Source organism: Geotrypetes seraphini, chromosome 12 (assembly GCF_902459505.1).
Source record: "Geotrypetes seraphini chromosome 12, aGeoSer1.1, whole genome shotgun sequence".
Classification (NCBI taxonomy): Eukaryota; Metazoa; Chordata; class Amphibia; order Gymnophiona; family Dermophiidae; genus Geotrypetes; species Geotrypetes seraphini.
In genome coordinates this window covers 116,187,737-116,200,041 of record NC_047095.1, presented here as the reverse complement: position 1 = coordinate 116,200,041, position 12,305 = coordinate 116,187,737, and the positions used below count along the sequence as shown (strand labels likewise).

General features: G+C 44.7%; 1 protein-coding gene across 3 annotated transcripts in view; it reads right to left on the bottom strand.

Moving 5' to 3' along the window:
• MSH5 (mutS homolog 5) overlaps positions 1-12,305 on the bottom strand; it is a 94,565-nt gene that overhangs the window by 29,909 nt on the left and 52,351 nt on the right. For all 3 annotated transcript variants that reach the window (XM_033915212.1, XM_033915211.1, XM_033915213.1), the window contains exons 14-20: positions 10,123-10,195; positions 9,449-9,558; positions 8,645-8,725; positions 8,424-8,511; positions 5,910-6,096; positions 4,876-5,002; positions 2,961-3,110 (exon numbers count right to left, since the gene is read on the bottom strand). In XM_033915212.1, the coding sequence (XP_033771103.1) occupies positions 2,961-3,110; positions 4,876-5,002; positions 5,910-6,096; positions 8,424-8,511; positions 8,645-8,725; positions 9,449-9,558; positions 10,123-10,195 (816 nt within the window). The remainder of the gene's footprint in view (positions 1-2,960; positions 3,111-4,875; positions 5,003-5,909; positions 6,097-8,423; positions 8,512-8,644; positions 8,726-9,448; positions 9,559-10,122; positions 10,196-12,305) is intronic.

The following is a 12,305-nucleotide window of genomic DNA, read 5'->3' as shown; positions in this document are numbered from 1 at the left end:
AACTGGAGCGCAGCAATTCGTGCGCTCAGCATTGCGCCCTCGAAGGTCTTTTTCCCCGTGGAAACCAGGGTTTTTCAGGTCCTTCCCTGACGGGGGTTGGAGGGAGGGGTCGTGCTGCCCTGTTTCTCTTAAGCTACCGCAATGTCCATGTATGGCTGCTGCGGGTTGTCGAATCCCTGGGCTGGAAAGATCTGGTACTTCAATCCCAGTCTCCTTGATGTTGGTTGCCCTGAGGAGGGAGTCAGCCAAATCTTGTCTCTGCAGTCCAGGAGGTTCTTGTGGACTGGAATCGCCACTGCCTGCGTGAAGTTCTGGTACTGGTAGTTCTGGCCTTGTAGTACTCTGTCTTGGGTACTTGTTGTCCACCCATGTGGATCTTGAGAAAGGCTGTGAGTTTCTGGAGGGACTTGGGGTGCGTCCTCGTTTGTGGGTTTTTGGGGGTTTTTTTGTTTTTTTTTTAGTAAATATTTATTTATTTTTGTGGGTGGTGACTCGGGGCGTGGCTGGAGGCTGGTGTGTAGCTTGTTCCTCCGTTGCTTGGGTGCATGGCATGCCGCTGAACCGCGCCATGTTGTTGTGCGTGGCTCCCTCTAAAGGGGGACATAGTTGGGAGTGTAGCCCGCTGAGAGAGGAGTGGGTCAGCAGGAGGATTAACTGTGGCTGCTGGTCCCACCCCTGGTGGTTCGCAGGTTCATGTACTGCTCCACTTGACTGGTTGGGTGGCTCCATGTACCCCACCGCCCTTCTCTGTCCTTCTTGAGAGGGGGGGAGAGCCTGCAGAGAAGGGGCAGGGTGCACCCCTTCATCTGTGCCAGTGCACCTGGCTGCGTTTCCCACTGTTCCTGGAGGCAGAGAAAGAGGAGTGATAATGCCTCTTGAGTGGGCTTCTGCTGCTGTACTGCCTATTGTATATTAAACTGTACAGCGCTGCATATGCCTTTCAGTGCTATAGAAATCATGAATAGTACAGAGTCCCTCATGCTAGCTGGAAAAGCACTCTGCCTAGGTTTTATAAAGAGCAAACAGCTTTTTAGACTGAGGAGTTTCAAACCCCCACCTTTGGAGAGGCATGGTCTGACATGCCGCATCTCTGAAGATATCAGCACCCTGCTGAGAAAGGCAGACTCCTCGTTCCCAACATGAGAGGGGGAGGGGGGGCGGGGTGGGAAAGTTGTGAATTGTAGACTCTGCAGGACCCCAAGAGGGAAAGAAACATCGAGTTGGTTTTTTTTGTTTTTTTCCAGCATGTCCTTTATGAGCTGAACTCTGGGGCAGCATGTCTCCTACTGGGGGGAGAGGTCTGCAGGTCCCCTCCAAGGGAAAGAAGCATGGGAGATTCTTTCTCCTTAAATTCAGATTGGGAGGAGGGTGGGGCAGAGCCCTCGGGCTGCAACAGATTATCAGAGGTTTTCCCAAAAACAAGCAGATAGGACTTACCTTTGAACCCCAATCGGATCCCTGCAGAGGCTGGCTGTAAGCGGCAGCTTGCCGTCTGGAGGGTGAAAGCCCCGATCTGTTGCTTGCAGAGGCTGTGGATTTACGCAGCAGCATGCAAGACTCCTATCGGCTGCCCTGCAGAGGATGGCTGTACATGGCAACATGCAGGGATTCCTGGAGAGATCTCTCGGTCTGGCGAGACTCCTATCGGCTGCCCTGCAGAGGCTGGTTCTAAGCGGCAACATGCAGGGACTCCGGGAGATATTTCTCTACCGGGCCAAGTGCAGGCGGTGGGATTAGCTGAGCCAGGGCATCCTGGAGGCTCCTTGCCACTGTAGCTTGTAGATCCCCCGCTGCTGCATTCTGATGAGGATGGCTGCTGGAGGAAGATTCTCGGGCCTCACTTCTCTTCATGCCCTGCAGAGGCTGGCTGTAAGCAGCAACATGCAGGAACTCCTGGAGAGATCTCTCGGTCTGGTGAGACTATCGGCTTCCTGCAGGGGCTGGCGGCTAGCGACAGCATGCAGGACCTCCGGGAGAGATTTCTCGACCGGGCAAGTTGCAGTCGAGGGGGTTGACTGAGCCAGGATGTCCTGGAGGCTCCTCACCGGATTCGTCTGTGGATCCCCCACTGCTACGCTCCGATGAGGATGGCTGCTGGAGGAAGATTCTCGGGCCTCACTTCTCTTCATGAAGTCTCTCAGTGCCCTCTTCCTTAGCTTGCGTGCACGTGGTGACATGTGCGCACAATGCAAGCCACATGGAAACCTTGAGCGCCAGATCCAATCAGTGGGCGCACAATTCATGAGGATCCAGTGTATTCATTCTCCTCCTGCATCCCAGTTGTTTCTTTAGATGATTCAGGCATCTTCAAGGTGATGAGTAGAAAAGTTGTAATGGAGAGCTGTAGAAAAATCCGACCGATGGGAACGGGCGGAAACTAAAGACTGGGGATTAGGGGGAAGCAGGGGGAAATGGGTAGGGCTCAGGCATGCCCAGTGGGGCCCGGGCACTGCACGTGCTCAGAGAAAAAAAAAAAAAATCTCTCTGAGCTATTGGAGAGCTTATCCGCAAATTGGGAGGTTTGGGACAACACCCATATGTGGCTGACTCATCCTGCTTGTCCTAGGAGAACCCCAGGTACAGCATGGTGGGAAACACCATATGAACCAATGTAATAATAATAATTATTATTATTATTTTATTTTTATATACCGCCTAACCAAAAAATGGTTCTAGGCGGTTTACAACAAATAAGCACAAGTCATACAGTGGAGAGTAATTTTAAAAGGAAAAAACAATTCAAAACAAAATACAATAAATAAGAATTGGTCCTACAGTAGAAAGCATGATTTAAAAGAAAAATGCAATTTAAAAGAATGGCTCTAAACTCCTGGTAGCCACAATGGACAGGGCAGTCAAACCTCCATCCCTCTAGGAAGCTGTCTACCTGCCAGACCTGTCACAGAGAGATACTTCCAGCATTTCCCAGTCACCGCACACCCCCTTACGAGCCTCCATACCTGGTTTAGGTCAATCATAAAGGTGGAGAGCCCCAGGGACACAGACTCCCGGCTGTGTATGCGGGTGTAGATGCCATCAATGGTCCCAATCTCGGCTTCCGTGGCTGGTACATAACTCCCAACCAAAGCCATGAACACAATGAGACCTACCTGTGAAAGGTAAGAGGACAGGGGAGATTTAGGGCACAGAGCCACTACAGAGACAAAACCTCAATGCTTCTTAAACTTTTACAGTTCAGTAGTTCTGCACTGAAGCAAGATTTTATGCAGGCAATACATTCAGAAATCAGGGGAAAGGAAGACTTTAATTTGAATGCTGGATCAAGGGGACTGAGTGAAGTATATGATACTTTGTGGCCTCTTTACTATATTCTTTATAAACCACCTGTTTGCGATATAGTTAAAGCAATTTATATATTACATATAGGTATTTCCTCTGTCCCTAAAGCAATGCAGAGACTCAGCCAAGGGTTTTATCTCTAGCTACAGCACCTGTTCTATTTTGCCTCCAGCTACCATTGTTGAAAAGAAGATTCTGCTGACACCTACAGGTCATATGTTTTCAGTTCTCTGATCACACTTTCATGTGGGTTGGGTTTTATCAGAAATTTTAGTGTGTGTTAAATCAAGGGCACGGAACTGTGTTTGCACGGTGCCCTATGTAGGGTAAAGCTTCAGTTTGATTGGCTCTGCTCCCGTCTCTTGATTGGTGGACATAATCCATTGATTCTGGACTAGTCCGGTAGAGACGATAAGGAAGTTACCATTATTGCATCCACTATCATGGCCAGTTCCCTGACCTTTAGTGAAAAGAATCTGCCATGCCTTCTTTGGGCTAAGTTTTTTTGTTGTTTTTTTTTCCTTGCAGGCATGAAACTAACTGCTAAGGTGCAGCTCTTTAAAGGAAGAAGTTGCAAACTCTTCTTGGCCTGCTCTTGCTGTACTCAGCCTGGCCTGACATCTGTGCCTTTGGCCTATAGAGGACTTTGGCCTCAATGATTTCTGCCTTTATCTGGGCCTAATTTCTGCTTGGCTTAATAAAAGCTCTGAACTGGAATTTAAAATGCATTCTGTTGATTTCCCACACATTTGTTTTGCCTTGTGGGGTCAGAATAGTTAATGGATAATGTATTTATGTTCTGCTTGAAACCCCTTTGTCTGATGATTAGCCTGGCTTGGAAGCCCCTGTCTGCTTCTAAGAGAGTAAGGTTCAAGGTACTACCCTTTCATTTAACATAAAAAAGAAGAAGAAATCTTCCTCTTGCTCTCTACTTGCCTACTATCTCTTGGGGATCTGCATGGGTCCTTATAAACAATGATATTTAGTTGTTCTTTGTCTTCATTTGCTGGTACTGAAGCATAAACTCAAAAGTCTAGACTACACTGGTCTGGTGGGATGAAAAGGAATGTAATTCGGTGTAAATGATTAAATAAAATACATATATATATCGTACAAGAATGTGCTAAATCTATTCTCTTCTGTGTTCACTGCTAACAAAGGAATACCACAAGCCCAGTGGCGTAGTAAGGGGAAAAGGGGAGGGGGGGTGGAGCAGTCTGTTCTGGACGCCGTCTTGGTGGGGGCACTGGCACCTCTCTTCCTCTTTGTCTTCCCCCACCCCGAACCTTCTTTCACTCTTCGCCAGCAGCAACTCCAACCTGCTGCTCACGCCGGCCTTGGCTCTCTTTCTAAAGTCTTCCGGTCGTGGGACCAGGAAGTGACATCAGATGAAGAGCCGGGGCTGGCACGCTGGAGAAGCTGCCCATGCAGGCAAAGAGTTAAAGACGTACCAGGAGAGGGAAGGGAAGTTGTGGTGGGGAGCGGGGAGATGTGGAAAAGAGGGCGGAAGCGCCACCGCCCAGGGTCCCCTCCCGCCCTCGCTACAGCACCGCCACAGGCACCGATGCTCTCTACCTGCTTCAGGTACACACTCTTTCCACACGAGTTTGGTCCAGTCAGTATCTTTATCCTGCCGGTTTCCTCATTGCTCTCCACGGGATTAGGGACAAAGGTTCTTGCGCACAACTCCATGAGTGGATGCCTATGGAGAGAAGTCTGATCTGTGATAAGTCTCCCAACAGCACTGCCTCTTGTCCTCTGTATAGCAAGGCTGACCCACCCTAGCCCCCATTTCTTTGTTTTCTTTCTCTTCCATTGCAATACCACTTTCTAATTGCAACGTGGTGTACATTCTGCCCCCCCCCAAACCTCGTCTCTTATTCCCCAAGTCAGGTCCACGTCTAGAGGGTCTCCGAGCATGCACAGATGTGACACGATGATGTCACATGCATGCACACATGTGTGGGATGTCATCGCGTCCCATCTAAAACCTGGGCAAATTGCAGGGTTTTGGAAATCTGGTAACTCTAAGTCTATAATTATTGTGAGCTGCAATTTTTACAGAAGTCTATAACACTTTCTATGAGTCGGTTCAGCGAATGGCCACCAGGATGGACTTGGGGCTCAAGGATCTCACGTATGAAGAAAGGCTGAATAAATTGCAGCTGTACTCACTTGAGGAACAAAGAGAGAGGGGGGACATGATTGAGACGTTTAAGGATGTCTCGGGCCATATCGAGTCAGAAGATGGTATCTTCTGTCTCATAGGACCCTCGACCACCAGAGGGCATCCGCTGAAAATCAGGGGAGGGAAGTTTCATGGCGATTCCAGAAAGTACTTCTTCACCGAAAGATTGGTCGATCACTGGAACGAATTCCCACTGCAGGTGATTGAGGCCAGCAGCGTGCCAGATTTTAAGAGAAAATGGGATATTCACGTGGAATCTCTAAGGGAGTAAAGTCAGGGGGGCGGGTCTTTGGAATAGGCAGACTTGGTGGCTATAGCCCTTTTCTGCCATCATTTTCTATGTTTCTAAAGAGATCTTTAAAGCTCTGATCAAGCACATTCCACCGCAGACTGGCTGGGGACCTGAAGAGCTTGCTCTCACCTTCCATCCTTGATCCAGATGCCTCTGCGCTGGGAGAAACTGGGCCTGCTATAGCTGTTCTCCTGGGCTATGACTGCTAGCGCCAGCAGGACATCCAGCTGTGCCACATACCCTGTCACTTCCCCTAGCACCTGTGACTTTTCTAGTACCTTGGTTTGCAGCTGGTGCATGATCAGGGCCTCTTGGTCTGCAGGGAAAGACACACATGCTGTCAGATACCTAGACCCACTATAACCTCCCCAACCCTGAAATGTCCTGTCTGAATTAGACTGTAAGCTCTTCTGAGCAGGGACTGTCTATTGTATGTTAAAATGTACAGCGCTATAGAAATAATAAATAGTAGTAGTAGTAGTAAAAATGGCCATTAAGATACATATGCAGTGACATAGAGAAGGTAGGAGGTGCCCCCTGTATCCTCCTCTCTGCACCCCCTGCTCCTTCCACGCCCCCCCCCCATGCCACACTCACGCCCTCCCTTCCCATCCCCATCCCTCTTTAAATCTTTGCAAGTGGGAGCAGCTTCTCTGGCATTGGCTTTCCCTCGGTATCAGGTCAAAAGCGCGCCGGGACAAAGGCGCGAGCAGACAATTGAGCGCAGCGCGGAGGTGCATGCCGAAGAAAATTACTGTTTTTAGGGCTCTGACGGGGGGGGGGGTGTGGGGGGGAACCCCCCCACTTTACTTAATACAGATCACGCCGCGTTGTGGGGGGCGTTGTGGAGGGTTTGGGGGGTTGTAACCCCCCACATTTTACTGAAAACTTCACTTTTTCCCTGTTTTTAAGGAAAAAGTTAAGTTTACAGTAAAATGTGGGGGGTTACAACCCCCCAAACCCCCCACAACGCCGGCGCGATTTGTATTAAGTAAACTGGGGGTGCTCCCCAACAAAACCCCCCGTCGGAGCCCCTAAAAACAGTAATTTTCTTGCGCTCAGTTGTCGGCGCGCGCCTTTGTCTTCCGCGTTGTTGTCTATGAACCCTTTCCCTCTGATGTCAATTCCTGGCCCCGCAACCTGGAAGTGATTTCAGAGGGAGCCAGGACAGCACAAAGCGGCAGGCCAGAGTAGTTGCTCTCGCTGGCAAAGATTTAAAGAGGGACGGGTGGGGTGGGGAAGGGAGGGCGTGGGAGGGAGGGCGGAGGGATGCCGGTTCACTCACCAGGATGGGGCCCGGGGTGGTCTGCCCCTCCTCCCTTGCCCCCCCTTACTACACCAATGTATGTATGCACAAAATTCTCAAAAGCTGTTGCTCATGTAACAGGGGCAACGAAGCCAAGTGTCCCTTCATTCCTGGCCAATGAAAATTAAACTTCTGTACATCTTGCCTCTCACATATGAACATCACTATTTTTAAATAGATGTTCCATTTATCCATTCACCCGTCTGTCTATCTAGCTACTCTTTTTTTTTTTTTTTTTAATTCTTTATTCATTTTCAAACTTACAATAAGTGTGATAAAATGTCCAAACAAATTAACAATATCTATATCACTTAATAATCATCAATGGTAACAGTGATAAATACTTAACTCCCACCCTTCCCCCCCTTACCTATCAAATAATCAATACTTATACAATACATAACTATAAAACTCCCCCCCCCCCACTTCCCTCACAATTGAACTTGTAAATTTAAAGGAAAAGAAAATTTCATCTAATCAGTCCAATACTTTGTTAATGGCTCCCAAACATCTTGAAATTTCCCCGCTGTATTGCCAGAAATCTCTCCATTTTATATTTATGACATAAGAAATTCCACCAAAAGTTATAATTTAATCTACTCCAGTTTTTCCAATTATACGTAATTTGTTATTGTTTGTAGAAATCTGACTTTTCGCTCTCATTGCCATACCAAATAGCACAGTATCATATGATAATGCCACTGGATTATCTAATAAACAATTAATTTGGTCCCAAATTGATGAAATTCATAAGAAATGGACAATAGAATAATAAATGATCTAAAAGTCCCTGCTTCGAGATGACAGTGCCAACATCTATTAGACTTAGAGCTATCCAATTTTTGCAACCGAACAGGGGTCCATAACGCTCTATGTAACAGAAAAAACCAAGTTTGTCTCATAGATGCCGACACTGTACATCTCATCTATCTAGGTACTCATAAACACCACCCCTATAGTATCCCCTAGCCAAATTCTTCAAACCTTCCCCAAAATCATACTCAGAAACCTAAAAATACAACCTCCACCCGGGATCAGAATATTGCTTCCCTTAACACTGTGTAAGCAACCTCCATCTGTAACCAGAATATTCCGTCCCTCAACGTTATGTAATAATCTTCCTAATTTGTATGTATTGCTATTGTTTTATAAACTTGATATGTATATGTTATATACCTAATATGTAAACTCCCTGGAAATGTCCAGTTTTCACCCAATTTTGTAATCCGCTTAGAACCACAAGGCACAGGCGGAATAGAAATCTCTAATGTAATGTAATGTAATGTACTCTTTTCTGGTATCTACTCAACCTTTCTGAAGAACTATTCAGCTATTACCTCTGATCTCACAGTGCAAGTCTCCTAGCATGGCATCCAGCTCCTTGGTCCGGCTACTTCTATAATGCAACCGCTCCTCTGACAGGAACTGATGACAAACCCAGCCCAAAATATAGAAACAATTAAATACATGCACAGGTTAAAGTCACGTAAGCATACTCCAGTTTCAGAATGGACATGCTAAACAGAAAGAGCATGCAGCAAAATGAAGGGGGGCTCACCATGAAGTCCAGCCCATCTATCTCAAAGTCAACCTTCTCCACCATGGAGGGCAGGCGTGGGATGGACAGCAGGAACCCAATCTAGGACAGCAACACAATACATTAAAAGTGGTGTCATCTCAATCAAGGACCTTGAAGCAAGCTGAGCTGTGCGTGGGAATTCATATACCACCCACATGCCCGTTTTTATTTCATTGTTAACATAACATAGTAAATTACGGCAGATAAAGACCTGAACGGTCCATCTACTCTGCCCATTAGTTATATCCATTAAAAATACATGATTAAATTAACTTGGCTCTTCTTTGATATTTCTGGGTCATGGACTGTAAAGTCCGCCTGGTATTGTCCTAGGTTCCAAATGCTGAAGTTGCCATCCAATCAAGCCATTCTGACATCACTGCTGAGGTTGGCTCTTAGGCATTGGTGGAATGAGGCATTATGACATCACAATCTCAGCTCTGGAATGTTATTACCCTTTGGGTTTCTGCCAGGTAACATAGTAACATAGTAAATGACGGCAGATAAAGACCTGAATGGTTCATCCAGTCTGCCCATTAGTTATACCCATTAAAAATATATGATTAAATTAACTTGGCTCTTCTTTGATATTTCTGGGTCATGGACTGTAAAGTTCGCCTGGTATTGTCCTAGGTTCCAAGCTCACTTTTCTGTACTTGTAGTTTGGCTTTTATTAGTTTTGTAGGAACTCTAGCTCATACATACAATAGAGGAAAAGCAGGCCTGGCTAGCCTATCCTTTACCATTCGGGGTCATTTACCATCCTACCACCATTTCTCTCACCAATGGGATGTAAATCATACAGCAGGACGGGATGCGACTGTCCAGGGTCTCCAGCTCCTTGCGGGCCACATCAGTCAGAAAGTCTGAGAGGCCCATTAGTTTCCGTTTCTCTGCAAGACAATAGGAAGATAGCAGAACAGGGTCACCAGGCAGTTAAGCTTGTTCTTGTGGATGGTAATTTCTGTGTTGTTTAGAAAAAAGTGAAATTGCAACTCCAATAGATAGAATTGGAGGGTAAAATCAAGACCGATTCAACTTGACCTTGATGACTAGGAAACTGTTTGATGTCCACTGTAAATGCATAAACTTGGCACCTATGGGCACCAAATCCTTAATGCATTCCTGTTTTGTTTTTTTTAATATCTTTATTCATTTTTAACACTTTCATTAAGTGAATACAAGAAAAATTCATTTTAACTTTATACATCACTTAAAATCCTTAAAATATATAAATAGATCAACACATTTTCCCATCAAAAATTATTATATAGTTATTAATGAAATATATTCATATCCTTCAAAAAGTGCAAATAGCATATTTTTCATCTTTATAAGGAAATAGTAAGCACTTATATAAATATTTAATTATTCAAAACCCAAACCAATCCTACCCACCCCATCAATCAATAAAAAAAAATTCAAAAATTATTTCCTGTTCTGCTGGAAGTTCTTACTTTCATCAATGGTTGGGTCCACATGGGGTTTCACAATAAAGCGGTTCTCCGACAGGCTTTCCTCAAAATCTACCTACACACGAGGAAACACAGAGCATAAGGGAGTGATAAGGCACAAACAAATGCACCCCGACACACAGATGGATCCAAATGCAAGTGAGCCTAGCTCTTCTCTCATCTTTTTAAATGGAAGAAGCAACACACTTGCTAGTCTCGGATACCAGCTGCACTTAAAGCAGCAGGCCTTGCCTGGCCTCAGGTTTCAAGTTTATTTAAAATCTGTTTGTTTGTTTTTTGTTTTAAGTTTTTTTATTCATTTTTCATATAACAACAAGTGTACTACTTAAATTTATACAATTTCATTACGTACACACTCGATATTCCTTCATACATTACTATATATATAACGTATCATTGTATATGTCTTGGAATTTTTATTTTGGAGGTTGTGGTTTGATGTTTTTTGTTTTTTTTAAAAAGCCATTGAAATTGATATTTTTTTAAATTACAAAGGGAGATTTAGAACAAGATGACTGTTTATTTAAAATCTGTTATCCCGCTTATCAAGCTTGCAAGCAGCATATAAAAGTAAAAGATAAAATACGGGTAATGCATATTGATCTCATTAACAGACACATATTATCATACAATAGGTTAGGGGGCTGAAATACAATAATAAATAGGATACCCATCCTTTTTATTTATTTTCGAATTGTATTTAATCCATTTTCCCCCCCCCCCTCCTCTTCATCAGTGTTTTTACATCGTAATTGTATTTAAGTCCTGTTTGTTGGAAATTTTTTATTTTTTCTATTTTTAATTTTGTAAAATCGCATTGGATTTGGATACTGCGATTATAACAAATATTTTAAATAAACTTGAAACTTGAATAAACTTAAATACGAAAGGGAGGGAGAGATTTCATCAGTGTAGTAAAGGGGAATTAGGGAATTAGAAATTGAATGCATCTTTAAATAAGGTTTTTAAATTTGATATGAATCGATCCAGCGAAAGTTCCTCCCGAAGATATGTTGGCAGAGTTCCATAATTAGGGGGGAGGGGCAGTTACAGAGAAAATCAATGTACGGGTGGTATCATATATAATTTGGCTTAGTGAAGGTATAACTAAGAGGTCCTACCCTAGCTGAAATCATATTCGTGCACCTGTTTTATAGTACAGTAGGTGAAATTTTCTTGAAAACCCGACTGGCTGGGGGTTCCCAGAACAGATTTAAGAACCACTGCCCTGTTTTATTGCAGGGATCTCAAAGTCCCTCCTTGAGGGCCGCAATCCAGTCGGGTTTTCAGTATTTCCCCAATGAATATGCATGAGATCTATGTGCATGCACTGCTTTCAATGCATATTCAATGCATATAAGACCCCTGAGAGACTTGCTGGCTCCTGTAAGATCCTGAATGTCTCCTTCCCCCTTCACCAAGGAGTAAAGGGTCATGGATTTGATATACTCCCTTTATGCGGTACCTAGAGCAATGACGGATTAAGTGACTTACCCTGGATCACAAGAGCCACAGTGGAAATCAAACTCAGTTCCTCAGGTTCTCAACTCACTGTACTAACCATTAGACAACTCCTCCACCAAACTACCAGTTCTTCAAGTAAGCCTAGGAACTATATACCACTCCAAAAACCTGTCACTATCTGCTGGAGACAAAGAATATAGGAAAGCAAATAGTTGCACAGTGCCCTACAAAGTGCCCTTACTTCTCTGTCTCCAATCTCTGGCCAAAGGGCAGAACTCGTTTGTTCTGGATTGGTCTAGTGGAGGATAAAGAATGTTAGGTTCCATAGTTGTGATATCCAGATTGACCGTTCACTGAAGAGAATGAGTGACTTTGCTGATAATTCTGCATAAGGCCAATATTCAGCCGGTCATGTTTGAGAAAAATTAGCCAGGCATCTTTGACTGATTAATTGTATCTAAATATTCAGCCTGAATCTGACTGAGCTGAATTTCCAGTGTAAAATTAATTAGACAAACTCTGGTTAACTTTAGGCTCCTGTTTGGATGGCCTCAGTTACCTCAACAACAATTCTAGCTAGTCAGCACTGACTAACCAAAGAGCAACTGCCCCCAGTGCCAACAGTTGTTTGGGTTGGATCAATTGCCTGAACATAATTTGTCCCCTAAGCAAGGGATGGAGGGAAGGGGAATTTTAGACAT